This window comes from Siniperca chuatsi, linkage group LG2 (genome assembly GCF_020085105.1).
Source record: "Siniperca chuatsi isolate FFG_IHB_CAS linkage group LG2, ASM2008510v1, whole genome shotgun sequence".
Classification (NCBI taxonomy): domain Eukaryota; kingdom Metazoa; phylum Chordata; class Actinopteri; order Centrarchiformes; family Sinipercidae; genus Siniperca; species Siniperca chuatsi.
Window position 1 is genome coordinate 27,573,262 of NC_058043.1, and position 16,139 is coordinate 27,589,400.

At 39.8% G+C, this 16,139-nt stretch overlaps 1 protein-coding gene across 1 annotated transcript; it reads right to left on the reverse strand.

The window, feature by feature from the left end:
- Positions 1–5,406: 5,406 nt before the first annotated feature.
- mdfic2 (MyoD family inhibitor domain containing 2) lies at positions 5,407–14,979 on the reverse strand. Its single transcript, XM_044171714.1, has 3 exons — positions 14,791–14,979; positions 7,379–7,600; positions 5,407–6,010 (listed from the first exon to the last, which is right to left on the reverse strand). The coding sequence occupies exons 1-3, from the start codon at positions 14,885–14,887 to the stop codon at positions 5,760–5,762; spliced, it is 570 nt and encodes a 189-aa protein (XP_044027649.1). The 5' UTR covers positions 14,888–14,979; the 3' UTR covers positions 5,407–5,759.
- Between the last annotated feature and the right edge of the window lie 1,160 nt (positions 14,980–16,139).

The window sequence follows — 16,139 nt, forward strand, 5'->3', positions numbered from 1 at the left end:
AGGGTGGAAGGGGGGGGCACCCACAGCTTGATGCACTCCATCATCCCCTTGGCACCCTCTTGTCACCCCTTTGCCTTATCCGAGCCACACCCTCCTCCTCCTCCTTCCACCCTCCCATCCCAATGCCAGCTCATCACCAGTGTGTGCTCTCCCTGCAGGACACAACCTGGTTAAGGGAGGAAGAGGTCACCTGAGCCGGGACGACAGGCTCCAGTCACGTTCGACATAGCAAGATTGCAGCGCCTTGTACTATCGAGGCATCAAAACTCGCCCCCCGGCCCTGTTCGCTGTCTTTTCACGGGGCTTTCCCCTTCCTCCTCTGCTCTTAATTGTTAAAATGAGGTCATTAATTGGAGACTGAGTCAAATCACCTGTCATTTCAGCTGGGAATCATCTGCTGATTGAAAGGTATCATAAAAACCTGCCCAGGGCCTGGTTTTTGTGGTGCCTGTTGGGAGCTCCCTTTGTGCCTTGACAATCTCCGCCCATGGGCACACAACTCACTTTACTTTCTCTGGCGGAGATTAGGCGGTAGTCTTGGGTGACACACATCCACGCGCGTGGCCCAAATATAGATTCAAGAGAGTCAGTAGTGTCAGGCGCAATTCCTGGAGGATGTTGTGGGGAGTGTTCGTTTTCCACTGTACTATTAACGCCCCTGACCTAATTGAGGATGATGCTCACACACACCACTTCACTATATGAGAGTGAGGTCAGGTTCATTTGAGGGGGTAATTGTGAAATTGGCATGTAAACTAGGACAATAGAACAAATGACAAAAAAATGAGGACAGATGACAAATTTCTTGATAGATTTTTAATACATTTCGACATGTCCTGCTGCATTTAAAGATGTAGTGTAAAAAAAGTGATGGTATGAACCTAATTATGTTGAGGAGCTGTGTTTTGTAGTGTTTACTGTTTTCTAATAAGTTGTTGGAGCTGAAGGTTATTTTCTTAGACATCGTGCTCTGACAGTGTTCTGCATCATGTGTGTAACTGCAAAAGGGGCTTATGAGAAACACGTGCATCAAATATTTGAAGTGACGTCAACTTAAATGCACCCAAACATTCTTCACCTTGTGACAGGTACATTGCATGCTGCAAGGTACAGAAAGCAGTACTCTCAGCCACTTAAAAATGCTCCATTTACTTAAGAAAATCACAGTGAAAATGTTGGCAATATTAACACAGAAAGACCATTAGAAAAACAGGCCTAAATTATTCTGAAGGCACAATGCTACACAAAGCTTTGGGACCCCATTTTCCACATGGACTTAATCTTGAGGAACACTACATAAGATGCGGACAAACCCGCTGTTTGAAATAAAAACCCTCTAAACACATGGCATTAATATTTAATGGTGCTGCTTCCTCGGGAGGCCACTCTGGGCTGCAGTGCTGTGTCTGAAGGGAGACGGTATTAGTGCTGTGTGCTCTGGAGGAAGAGCAGCTTCACACTAATGAAGCGATCAGGGTCTGAACTCTGAAGAAACCTCATATCCGATTAGTGAGCAGAGATGCATGTAAACATGGCGAAGCAGCACGCGGTTAGATCACTTTGTTAATGCGAGTCTTGTGTCACTAAACACAACAGCGGAGCGGCGCGCAGCGTTCTGAAGTGTTTTTTCTAGCAACAACACATTTCACATTTAATCACTTCAATATTACAGTTTCCTTTTGACCCTCTATACAAGTGTTTTGAATTAAGCTGCGAACTAGAGGAGTAGTATGCAAGCTAATGGGTTAACAATATCCTCTGAGCAATCATTAAGGTGCATGCATGTGTTGTGCAGCAGTGAAAACCACCTGACCTTGTCCACATCCGCTCGGCCGGGATGGGACAGCATCTGAACCTGGCCAGTAAAGGACACGCCATTTGGATGTTATTAAAAAACATTAGAGTTCCTGAAGCCCATGCTACTCCCAAAGCTATCAGGTAATTTGAAAGAGATCCAGCAAGTTTAAGATGTGCAGATGTTTTCGCTTTAAAACTGGCATCTGTTTATGCAGACACACTTTATGTTCGAAAAACCACAAAGGACCTCCAATGGGTTTTATGGAGCAGTATCAGCTAGAGCACTCAGCTTTGTAATTGTGCTGCACCAGGTAATGAGAAAATTGGTCACAAGCAGTGTTCCCTGTAGATGTAACCCGCAACATACAATTTTGCACAGCATGTGCAGTATCTACATTTATTTATTTTTAGTCTGTGAACTGCTGTCTGAGCTCCTGTGCTGCTTTCAGGAGGTCTAACATGGTCACAGTTTAGAGCCTAATTCATGTACTGTAAGAGGACTAATTCCATCTAAAAATACATGTGCAGAACAGTTTACATTTATCTCCATACGATACATTTATCTCCATACAATACATTTATCTCCATACAATACCTATAAAATAGTACATAAAATACATAGAAAGTTAACTTTTTAAGTTAAATTTTCAGTAGGAACATATAAATTGTATCATATATATATATATATATATATATATATATATATATATATATATATATATATATATATATATATATATATATATATATATATATATATATACAGTTAGCTTTTATACTTATATCCACTTTGTACGTAATTTATCTTAGCTGTATTATAGTGTATTATATTTTGATATGCTTAGAACTTCTATTCCTGTGTGCATTGACGTGATAGTGAGGAGCTGTAACGAAAGAGTTCCCCCTCTGGGATCAATAAAGTATTTCTGATTCTGATTCTGATAAATTTGTGAAAAATGTGTAAAGTTTTTGTATTAAAAACATGCATTTTCCTTTAAAAGCAATTAATTCCAAGAGAACCTGGAACATTTTCAAAATATTTCAGTCTGGTTTTCATAAAATAACAGGACTCAAACAGCCTCACTCAGAGTTGCTGATGATTTCCTGATGAATGCAGACTAATCCTTGTATGACTAAACTGCAACTTTCAAGACAACTGATCAAAGTATTATAATTAAAATATGGAGGATTTGGATTATTGTCTGTGTAGCTGCTCCGGCCTGGTTTTAATATTACCTGTCAAACAACTTTCAGCCTCTATTTGAAAATACTGCATATGAAAAATATTTTTTTAAATATGACTTGCCTCAGTTCTTAGGCCAGTGTAATAATATTGACCAATATGTCATGTTATCAGGATATTAATATATCCACGTATTCATGGTTATCACTTGGACATACAGACCATGGACAGATTATTAAGAAAAGTACTTTAACATTCAGTAATAATCAAGTACCTAACAAGTTAATTACCTTAAAAAAATACTTTAAGTCCTCCGTGTTCTGCTGTCACATATTATCTTGAATTGTGTAGTAGTGGAAAATGGACCTTTCATCAAAAAGTTTCCTTCATTTCCCATGCTATCATAGATCTACCAACATGTTTAACAGTTAGTAACAGACATTGGATACTTCCTTAAATCTAAACTTATGTAATATAGAAAGAAGGCTGAGAAATACTGTATTGTCAAAGTATCAGAGGAGGAGGTTTTGTGTTTCATATACCAGGTTATGTGTCCTTGTCCAGTGGCCGTGGATGTCTGTAAATAACAGCTTTTTGATGATCGCAATATGTTGTTTTTATTTAGAATGTATAGGTATATGTTGTTTCACTGAAGATTTTTTTACCATTTTTGATGACGGATGCAGTTACAGAGAGGATGCAATAGAGTATTTTGCCTCTTTTGAAGTCTGTTAGTTGCCTGAAAACACAAAAAGCTGATGATTGTCATGCCCACTTTTACACGTTAGTTAGCAGTGATGTAACACATGACGTCAACTGGCTAACTTGCTTTGGTAGGTGATGGGTAGCTGTTATGTTTGTTGACCCCAGTATTATTCTCTATTCATGACCAAAGCATACCTCTTCTCTATTATGCATAACCATGTGATCCAAGTGAGCTGCTAATTACATAATCAGGTGTATGTTAGCTTAATAATTTTCTCCATTTTAAACACATATGACAATTGTATTGTTGCACAAGAATATTATACAAATGTATTTAATACCCTGCTCTTAATTGAAAAGCCAATACATGTCATAGGTTCAGAAAGTCCCTGCTGTGAATGCAAAAACAAAACAAAAACAAAGGCTATATGATATTTATTGTGACGGGTTACCTTCAAAACTCAACTTTCTTTAATAAAACACTGGCATGTACGTACTTTACAAAAATGTACCAAAATGTTAACAGAGCTGAGTTGTGGCCATAGTCTTTTTCAATATGAAACACTCCATAGTTTGTGGTTGTCTTTATGTTCTTTTCAAACACTAAATAATTTGGTAAAATACATAATTAAGACCTTTGAAATGCAGTGAAATCAAAGTGAAGCAGCACTGACATGGTTGCTGACTAATTAACTCCTCTGCTACAGTATAACACAATCTTTTCTTTTTCATACCTAAACGTGACATCTTCCAATGGCGCCGCAGGACTCACTAAGGCTCATGGGCAGTGTAGTCATTCAAAAGGAACTCAAGAATAAACCATTTCTGAGCTACAGAGTTGGAACACATGAAGTACAATGATAGCTCATGGTATGTCTGCTTTACCCATAAAAGTGAATTATCAATATTCCCCATGCAGTTCAGATCCATACCATGTGCTTTCATACAGTGTGTCTCAGGACTGTACTAATACTGTACCATTACCACAGTGTATAACTCCAAGAAAAGGAGATGGCAGTACTTCTGACAACTGCACTATAATAGTCTCCTTATTTGTAGTGTGAGATTACTCTCTTGGTCGTTATATGTAATGGCAGAAAACAAATGTTTGGTAATTGAAGATAATCCAGTAACACTGTGTTGTGCGCCTCGGCTCTCACACTGACCTCTCTGGGAGACAGATGATGCTTAAGTACAATGTTGTCCTGTATACTGTTCTCACACTGACATAGCAGCCATGCTCCTGTGTCCCTTTCCTATTATGTGACAAGGACATATTTCACACTGAAGTGATCCAAACAGTGATCTACCACTTGAGAGAACTGTCTTTGAGAACAGAGGTCGAGGGGAGCGACAAGGACGAGTGTCCTACAAATGCCATATCCAACAGCTCCTGTGTTTCCAGTGGCACTTGAAGTGAAATAGGCACTCTCAACAGGGGACAGGCTTCAAGACTTTTTTTCTATACTTCAGAAAGACTATCATGTTGAAGCTGGAGTGCTTGTTGGTGTGTCAGTGTATCAACAGAGCAGCGATGGAATTCGCAGGCCTCAAGGCCAGTGTATTGTTTGTGATGACAGTGCTCCCTGGCTGCATAGTGATTTGGTACTGTACAATTGAAATTCAAGACACTACATTAGTCAGACTGTTAAGGTATTCATTCATTCAGTATCTACAGTAAATGGTGATTGTTACAGTCATGATAGTGAGTTTTTGTAACAACCAAGTAGGAGGAGGTCAGAGATAAAGAAATATTTATTTACAAGGGCAGTTTGGGATGCATATCAACTATCCATCCTTAAAGCAGCTATATAAAATGTTCTGGCTGAATACTGATTCATACATTCAGGAGAGATATAAACACAGGGTCACATGCATGCACAGATGGATAATGTATATATTTCTTGTCATTTTAATATCACAAATGTTGCATATTGCATTAATTTTATTTGATTTTATTTCTATTTCTTTGTGTTGTAGCCCTTCCTCAACTTCACATGGGACAGTCTGATCTTTGATTATCCAACCACTGTTTTATCATGATTGGTGATTAGTATGGGTTTCCTTTTTCCTACTAGTGATAGCATAATTCAGAAATCTCCATAGCCAACTCCAGGCAGTCATTTGCATCATGACAGGAACTGAGCAGACCACAGTCCATGCAAGAGTCATCGTTACTGCTGGGCGTAGACTCCACTGGGGAGATGACTTGTTTGTAGTCGGGGCAGCAGTGATTGGCAACTCTCTCACAGGAGTCTGGTAGCATGAGGATCATATCGTAGAACCGGCAGAAGAGACAGTTCAGGACAATTCCTGCACAGTCAACTGAGGGAGACACATACAGTCAGGAAGGACATTGAAAACAATGTTTGTTTTATTGTATTTATTCAACAATAAATTCATTTTTTAGTTTTTGTAGGCCTCCCCTCTTTACACGTTTGCAGTGACCTCTTTGAGATGATGTGTGATGAATTGTGTTTAAACCATATCTTGGGACATAAATCACCTGTGCTGCTATAAGAGCTGCTGCTCTTCACTTATATCTTGTAGCATTTTAAAAGCCTTCTTTCCTTCCTTTACACATGCATAATTTAGGAAATCATGCCTTGATCCCTCAGCAAGAAAGCTGTTTGGAGACATAATCAATTACCAGAGGTCTCTTCTGTATACTTGCCAGGAGCATTTCTAAGTTGCGTTGTGGTTGCAGTGAAACAATATGCTATGTGTCTTCCCAGCAGCCTTTGCCAAATGGTGCCCCCATGGGTGCTATGAAGCATGAGATCATCAAATGACACTGACCATGAACAGTTACTCACTGAAGACATATTGTAGGAAAGTCCTTATCGCTTGTGTTGCAAAGAATGTAGTGAAGGCATACTTCCTACAAGGCTGCACAATCCTCTAAATTACTTCTATTTATTCTGTTTAGAATCATGCTTATTTTTGGAAAATATCTTTATTAAGTATTAATTCATGATCTTTAGAAGCGTAGGTAGATGTATTTCTGAACTTTGAACATGCCAGGCTGTTTCCCCCTGCTTCCAGTCTTTATGCTAAGCTAGGCTAACTACGTCCTGACTCCAGCTCTATTAACGCACAGACATGAGATTGAGATCAATTTTCACATTTCTTGGAAAGAAAGCAAATAAGGGTATTTCATAAAATGTTGACATGTTTTTTTAATCAAAATTAGTGACCATTACTAAATGTGTATTTTATATCTAATTTAATAGAAGTGCATGAGAACATAAACAGTCTGTGGTGTAATCACTTATACTGCTAGCGAGTCTACTTTGGTGGCCATTTTTTTGCATTAGTCTTTCTCTTTTTTGCTGTAGTTTCAGTTTCTAAATTATTCACACATTTTCATAATTGATTATATGAACTGTATTTAAGCATTCTCACAGCATGGTGAGGCATAAAGCTTGCAATTTGTCAAATTCTTTATTCTGTCTGTGGTCTGTGGCATTATTATTCTGCATATTAATCATCGTTTATTTCATCAGTAGAAAAGCTATGTTTGGATAAAAAAGTTAATTTCAAAATAGTTTTACTGAGGACTCAACACAAGATTCTCTTCCTTCAATAATTTCAATGTGTGTATATTTAGAAGGGTTTTGCAACAGACCACAACAGCTGTGTGTGCAGCTAGAAGGCATCAGATGGGTATGATGAAGTGCTGGTGTCACTAACCTCCCATGTTGCTCTGCTGTGAAGAAGACAGAGAGCCTGTTGTGGAGGATGCTGCAGAGGAAGATCTCCTCAGGTACATTTTCAAAGAGAACAGAGGGGAAGAAGAGCTGTCACACTCTGTAGGCCGCTGAGCTTCTGTGTCTCTACTGGTCTCCCCAGGCTCAGTTTCTGCAGAGGCACCGAGTCTCCAGTCGCTGACTTGAGCCTCACTTTGTATCCTTTCTGTCCAAGAGACAAAATGGTAAATACATAAAGACACTTCAGTTAGCAACAGGTAAAATTTGATTATTTGACAAATGCAATTGTTTGAGTACTTAAAGACCACAACCCCAGCATGCATTAGTGTAAGAGCTCAGAGGCCTAAAGACTGACACACAACAAGTGCTGGTTTAACTGGCCAGAATCACATTCTAAATCTGCTGATACGATACAATACGACATAACACGATACAATCTGAAACAACACGATACAATACGACACAATACAAGAGGACACAGTTCAAATTAATACAAAAGGACATAAGATGATACAACATAAAACGACAAATCAGTACCAGAGCTCTCCATAAGTGCCGGCCAAACAGCCGACTACTCATTTAAAGGTCCGGTGTGTAACATTTAGTTGTTGTAAGTATGTTTTCATTAGTGTATAATCATCTGAAAATACGAATCATGACACAGTTTTCCATATGGGGTTTAATAAGACACTAGACTGGATAATGGCCCAATTCTATTGGCCTGGGATTCGGGGAGACGTCTTGCCCCGAATGCCAGATGGTTAACCAACCAGCCATCCCGAGAACGTCTTTGCGCCCATTACCACTCATGGAAGTCCCGTATTGGATTGGCATGGACCTCATCGGGCCATTTCACCAGAGTGCACGCAGATATTGCTTTGTGTTAGCTCTGGTGGATTACGCAATGCAATATTCTGAAGCAGTGCCTCTGCACACCATCTCTGCAAAGAGCGCGGCACAGGCACTGTTTCAGGTCATCTCCCGAGTTGGGATCCCGAAAGAGATCCTGACTGACCAGGGCACCTTGTTCATGTCACGCACATGAAGAGAAGTTCGAACACTCGGACCAGTATTTAAATTGCAAATTTACCACCTTAACCTCCTTAAAGCATGGAGAGAGGCAAAATCTGTTTCTCTGGTGCCCACAGTGAAAGAGAGAGATAAGTTGGGGCCCAAAGTTTCAAAATCTACCAATACTGCCTCGCTCCCTTTTGATGACCATCTCGCACTGTCCCAGAGAGCAGACATTGCCAAGTTGCAACAGTGTTTTGCCGATGTGTTCCAATCGGTGATGTAATGTAAAGAGTGACAAAGAGTGACAAAGTCCGCTTAAGGAGAAAGTGGGGTGGTTGGATGGTTCAAACAAACCCAGGACCTTCACCCAGGAGACCGGGTTTGGTGTCCCGTGAGAAACCAAAAGTTAACATTGACTTTAAAGTTTTAAATGACATTACATTGTTTCTGAAGGCATCTCCTATTAACGCCAAAGGGTACCTTGTGCATGTTTATACGATGCCAAGGGGCGTGACAAAACGTCAGTATATGACGCCCTGGGAATGAGAACATGTTGGCAATTTAGGTGGTGGGTGTCTGGTAATTGGATAGGTGGTGTGCAGTTTGGGTGGGGTTCTGAATGAAATGGCTCTCCATATAGTTTCTCATACATGCTTGGAAAGGGAGGGTGAGGCGAGTGGTATTGAAATGGTTGCAATCTGCAATTTCACCACTAGATGCCATTAAATCCTACACACTGGACCTTTAAGTCCAGCGGGCTACTTTATTGTATACATTTTTAATGCTAATAAAATAGTTTTGATTAACAAGTTGTGATTCTCTATGCATGTACATTGTATGACCATTAGCCTCTGCTTCAAAACAATGCGAGCATGATGATGAAAAAATGTTCCTATCTGTCTGAGAATAGAGAGCGGAGAGTCGTCTTCAGTGTTAGTAACAAGACTCTCACAAGCTTCTTAAAAAAGAAAATTGTTGGTCAATTGATCAAGTATATTAGAATTAATTCATTGCTAATTCAAGTTTTTTTTCTAGTTGTAAATAATATTTTAATTTAGAACTGATGTCATGTTAAATGGAAATGTGTAATATTGTCAGTTGTTTTACTGATGCAGTATGTGATTTAGCTTTAGATCCCCAATAATTTGCTACATGAATTAGGCAAATATGTGGGGCAGGTAGAGGAACCAGACAGGGCAACATCAGAACCATGCAGGTCCAGAAGCAATGAAGAGTAAGACTCTCCACTCATCTTACACCTGCTCAGGTGTGTGCTCTGCCCTTTCAAATACTGAGGAGTCCAGAATTAAGGAAGGAAAATGCAAGACCAGCTTCAAAAAATGGTTGACCCTCTCACCCTCCACAAATTTCAAAAAGAGTGCAATAAAACATCTATCACACATAAGGACACACAGAGAGACACAGTCACAAACAACTCTTTAATTTCTACATACTGGCTTGGCAAGGGAGAAGAAGAAGAAGTTAATATCTCTGCTAGAACTGGAAGAAGATTTGGGGCTCTCAGAAATAAAGAATTTTCAACAAAGCCCAAAAAGCCAGAGAAACATGAGACAAATTTAAGGCCAGTTAATTAAAGACAAACATATTTCAAAGGTCAAGGATGCAAAGTATTACAGTATCCTAGTGGCTTAGATGTCAGACCGCGTGCAGTGATGGAGCAGTTAGTCATTTCCATTGGTTATATCGACCATTGTCTATGTATTAATCACCGTCTAGCACTGGCATGTGGTGACACCAATGACTTTGTGAAATACATTCAGGTTGTTGAAGTGACCTTGAGACAGGCCTGGAAATGGCTTGAATACCCAAATCACTCTGCAGTGTTTGTGAAGGTCTGTAAAACCACAAGACAATTGGATATTGAAGCTGGAAAGAACCGGATCAAAAAGCTCAATGTTAAAGTTCAGAAAGCATGCCGCACAAAGTGGCTTTCAATAGGCAAAGCTGTTGCTACTGTCAGCCAACATTTGGTCCCACTACTCCAGACTTTCAGGCAGTTTGAAGATAAAGATGCTACTGCAGCTGGTCTTTTGCAGTGTATGAACAACACAAAGTTTGTTGGTACACTAGTGATGCTAAACAAACTGTTGCCTCACCTGAATATCTTGTCCAAGATCTTGAAGAAAGACTACACGATATTCATGTCTGAAGCCATCTCTTGAATCATCCCATGATCCAGGATATCAAGACCAACTATGATGTTGTCAAAGACTTGACTGACCATGTTAACTCTGATGAATATTCAGCTTTAGAACTCAACGGTGAAAAGGATCCTCAGATCATGCGCTTTCTTAGGACATTGGTCTACAGCCACAGCAGAGAGCTAGTAAAAAACCTGGACAATTGGTTCAAGGGGGCCTGCCCTGTGCTCCAGGCCTTCTCGGTCTTTGACCCTACCTGCCTCCCAAAGAGCACAAATGTGCAATTTCTGAACTGTGGAGAGAACCATATTATAGTGCTTTGTGAGCAGCTGCAGTTCGACATGGATCACGCCATAGCCCAGTGGAGGAACTTTAAAGCTAGGGTAGGTAATGTATTTATTTGTAATTAGTTGAAATTCTCCTTACATCACGACAGCAATCAATAAATCAAATGCTCTGGGAAAAAAATGAAACAAAATCTGGTATCTGTGGCTGTCGCAGGCCTGTAATGATGCCCATTCAATTATTTCATTCAGGGCAAATAAAATGATTGGCTGTCCTACCTGCCTGTCCCACCTGCCTATCTGTACACACTGTGTTTTGGGGGACTGGCTTTGGAAGGAGGCCTGAAGGAAGAGGGTAGGATTTTTTTCGGTTGGATACTTTCAAACTTTTGCTGTCCCTTGCTAGTAACATTAACTTACCTACCCTTGCTTTAAATATGTCATGGCAGACTGGGATGTTCCGACCAGTGTGCTAAAAGATGAAGATATTTCTCAGACTTCTTTCATGTTGAAGAAAATCATCAGAGAACAAGCTGTCCTGAAGCAGTCCTTCCACTATATACAGTAGTTGACATGGCGATAGTTTGCCTGTGTCAGCCACTCTCTAATGCAGTGGTGGAAAGGGGTGCTAGCATTGTCAAGAGAATCAAGACAAGACTGAGTAGCAGCCTTAAAAATTATATGCTCTCCACCCTCCTGTCATAACGCACATGGTACCCTTTACCCTTAGTCTGTAGCCTCCTACAGACGCTGCAGGAGATTTACACACTGTGTGGGTTAAAACGCACAAGAAGCCTAATTCTCCTTTACAATAATTCACTATGTTTACAATCGGGTAGGCAAACTCATTAAAATATGCAATAATTAAGATCAGTGTATATGATGAAATGGTGGCATTAGAATGTGCCAGAGGCCTCCAAATTTGGGCTTTTACTGCCAAAGTTTTCTGCTGGGGGGCATGTCCCAGGACCCCCCTAGCTGGGTACTTTTCCCCACAGGCTGGCTACTGCATATATGCTTGTGGAAAGCCCTCAATACAATAGGACACAAAAGATACGATACAATAATCCTGTGTACTTCCACGCTTTCTGTGCTAGTTCTTGGTTGCAGTGGAGGTTAATTTAAGTCAACATTCCCCACAAAGTTGAACATTTGCATGGAAACATAGCCCAGAGTTTCTTTCTTTTAAAAGAGCATTTACACCATCACAAGACACTGCAGCTCTCCAGTGAAACCAGACTATTGAGATTATATTAGGGTTAGTGGCACTGAAGGTGGGTGAACCACCACAACATGTACCGTCTGTATCAGGGCTCACCAATAAGGATTGCGCGATTGCCCGGGAGAAGTAAAATGTCACGTCGGGCAAGTAAATGTAGCAACTCACTTGCCCAATCGGACAAGTGGTAAAAAAAGAATTATACACAAGCATAAACATGTCATGTAGAAAACTATATTTTAATCTGCAGTCTCTCATGTTTTACACAAGCACAGCAAGCTAGCTTGGCTATTAGTGAAATGTTACAAACAAGCTAAAACAAAGCTGTCTGTATGTAGTCTAAAGTGGAAAACACACTGCCACTGTAGCGCTGTGGCGCGGCATATGACGCACGTCATAGGAAGAGCCGCGCTGCAGCACGTCAACAACTTTCTCTGCTCATCCATTTGATCTACACCATACCATAAGTATATTATAGTCAATGATCTACACACAGGAGAGACAGCGACAGTAAGAGGTGAGGACAGGAAGTCGAGCTGCCAAGGGAGCTGGGATGTATTCTACAATCAGGGAGCAGCGGAGTTTATTTCTTTATTTAATTTTTGCCTTGTAGGTACAGGCACAAGTGAAATAGTTAAAACTACAGTGACAAGCAAGCAAACAGGTAAATAACATCTGTAGTTGGGCCAACATTGCTTTTTCTCTGGAAAAAAACGCCAGAAATAGGACACTGGCGTGAAGTGTTGTGGGGCGGTGCATCCCAACTTAGCTGCTGGCTGAGACAAACCAGCCCCATCTCCCTCTAGCAGCGGTAACTTACCTGCAGTGAATCACAGCAGCAGCAGAGGGAGGAGGACAGAGGACAGGAGGAGGGACTGATACTGACTGATGTTTAAAAAGAATGAAGAACACAGACATCACTCAGTAGTTTGATGTGAGGAATATTAGGCTATTTATTTTACTGACATTTTAGATTAGTTTCTAGTGAGATATTATTAGTTTATATAGTGATGCTGTTGTAAACTTTACTGTTGCTGCTCTAGAAACAACATTTAGTTATATTTAAAATATTCAATTCTAATCCTGTTCTGAATTTACTCTTTTTTTAAACTAATATATTTTTTAAAAAGCAATTCATTAGTAATGAAAAAGAACTGACAAAAGTATCGCTAAAGAACCAACCGATAAGAGTATAGATAAGTATAGTAATCCTAACGATACCCATCCCTACTCAGGAGAAAATGGCGGTGGGTAAAGACAAAGTTAATTTAGATAATTTACTCACTCACAGTTAAGGAGTCCATCTCTGGGGAGAAGGAGGGGGGATTGTCATACCATTTTCGATATGCAATAATGTTTGTTGCTTTGCATCTATGACACAGTGTGTTCTTGTTCTGATTAATTTACTTTATTATTTATAAAGAGTAAACATGACAGTTAACTTTAGTTTTTGTTGTTATTTGATAAGCGCTAATAAATAAAACAATTTGTATAGGGGCAAGTAAAAATTGACTTTGGACAAGTAGATTTCTGACTCACTTGCCCGACAAGGCAAAAACCTTAACGTTGAACTCTGTGTACCTGAAGAGCTGAGTTTACATGTGCTAAAGAAATTTCCCAAAAAAATCAGACAACAGAATGTGGAGATAGGCTGGGAAATTTCTAGAGTGCAAAAGTAGATCTGTTTGTTAACATCTGATTTAAATAGATATTAATGAATTATTGTGCTGGCTGCAGACTGTTTATGTTTTCACCACCTATTCAAAATGAATTATTCACCATTCCTTTCTCTGTTTTATTTAACATTTAATGCCTAATGATTTATTCACACTCTGGACACATTTTTGAAAGTCGAATAAAAACTGTATTTGTCTTACCTAAATTGTTGAAAGAGAGATACAAATGGACGTTGCTCAGGGCTGTATTGGCCATTTTAAAGATTTTATTAGCTGTTTTTTAATGCTTATGAAATAACAGTTAGAAACTGTCTTCCCTGTTATCACCTTTCGTCAGCTTGAAGTTTCCTTTTATCTCTCATTAGAATTGTCTGTTTTTATCTGTCATTTCTCAGTGATTGAAGGAGAAGTAAAGAAGGCAGGGATTGGTATTTGAAGTACAAGTTAAAACAAACTTCAAATCAGTTCCGTACGTTTGAGCTGAGGAGCAGCGTGATGCTCCCGGGTTATCTAATGAATTAAATAAGAAGTAAAGCTGGTCCATGCCCATGACCATTAGCTAATAGAGAAATAAGGCCTGCAGGCATACTATGCATTTTTCAGGTTTTGTTCCAGTGTTTCACTGCACCACGCTCACTCGTTAGACACCACAGTTACTCGGAGCAGTGGATCTGACGATAATTTCACTTCATGTTTTAAATCAAAATGCAAACACAAATTTGCAGCACATCAGAACCAGGGAACCATCTACACAATTTAAAGAATGTATGTAAGCAAGCGGCTGACAAAATCCATTTGTTTCATTGCTGCAAAATGTGATTTGTTGGATAAATTGTTCTGAAACTGCAACTTTCTGCAAATTTCTGCAGTTAAATATGTTGCACAAGATCGTGGTAAGTAAGTAGACTTGTGAAATTGCTTCAGTGCCAGGAACAAGACACTGGCTACTGTACAGTATCATAACAGATTTACAAGAAACACAATGACTCAATACTGATGCTCAGATTTTTTTTCCAAAGACCTGAGTCACATTAACTTACCTCCTCTCACCCACGCAGAGCTCTCCTCAGCAGTGTTTACTTTCCCTTTGTCTTTCACATCGGCTCCCAGAGTCATTTCATCTGCCATCTGGTCCATTGCATCACAAATGCACCTCGTATGACAAACCTGATTATCTCAAGCCAAAAATATGTGGCTACACACAACTGAGGCCAACGTGAGTTAATGTCTAACACAGTGTTACCACAGCTCGGTTTCTTCATACACTCGTCAGCTCTCGGGATTGGGTTCTCATGCAGAGGGCTGCAACATAGTCTTCTCGTCTTAGCTGTGGAGGCAGCTGTTTACCTCGGGAAAGCAGAGAGCATCCAGGACAAATTATCCTTTACATTGCACAGGGTCCATTTGGCCTGCTGCCTGCTGTACTGTAAGCCTCTCCAATGTTCCAATGACGTTGGCAAAAATACTGGAGATCCGCTCCTATTAAAATATCTCCCAGGACAAAGTCAGCAACATTTTATTAGTTTGAGTTAGTTCTCACTATGAAGTGATAATGAACCCAAAGTCAAATGCAGAGCATCACATACTAAAAGAAAATATCGCATTAAAACTGTAATTGCCTGTACAAATGCATTATAAAGAGATGTTGTTATGTTATAGTAATGTGATAGTGATAATATGGGAGATAGAAAAGTCACTGTTTTTCAGACTGTATTAAAATATTTGGATACCGGTTATTGTAAAGAAAAGACAACACAGCACACATTTAGATACACACTCACTCACGCACACACAACAGCTCAGTCATTCTTTAAAGGCTGTGATTGAACATATGCATGAGGCAGCCAGTGCCAGTTTGTTTGTTGGGGCGAAACACGCGGTGAAACATGGATAGTGAGCTGCATTCAAATTTCTCCGAATACAAGCCAACCAATTTACTCTAATTAGGCTCAACACTAGAGTTGCATTTTAATAGACGCCCCACTGTGTTTGCATATGTTTAGAGAACAAGAGCCATGCTAATTGAAAAATTAAGATGTGAGAGTATTTGTCTACTGAGCTCCCACTATGCTGCACTCAGTGTAAATATAACTCCTGGAGAGAACTTCCACAGAGAGCTTCTAGTGCTTTCTTTCTTCCTCCTCCTTTCATTTTCTTTGTGTTGTGATGGTGATACAGTGTGATAGAGAAAAGACAAATCAAGATTATGCTCTTGTGTTCTTCCAAAGGCCTCAGTGATGATTCTCACTGACACAGCAAATTTTGTTTTATTGGTCAACGTCAATCATGCCGTCAGCGAGGTTCAGCAGGTTGCGTGGTTAATTTGTCTCCCATGGAAAAGCGTTCTCTGTGAAATGAGCTGTGTGGCCCTGTGTCTGCAGAAAAGTCG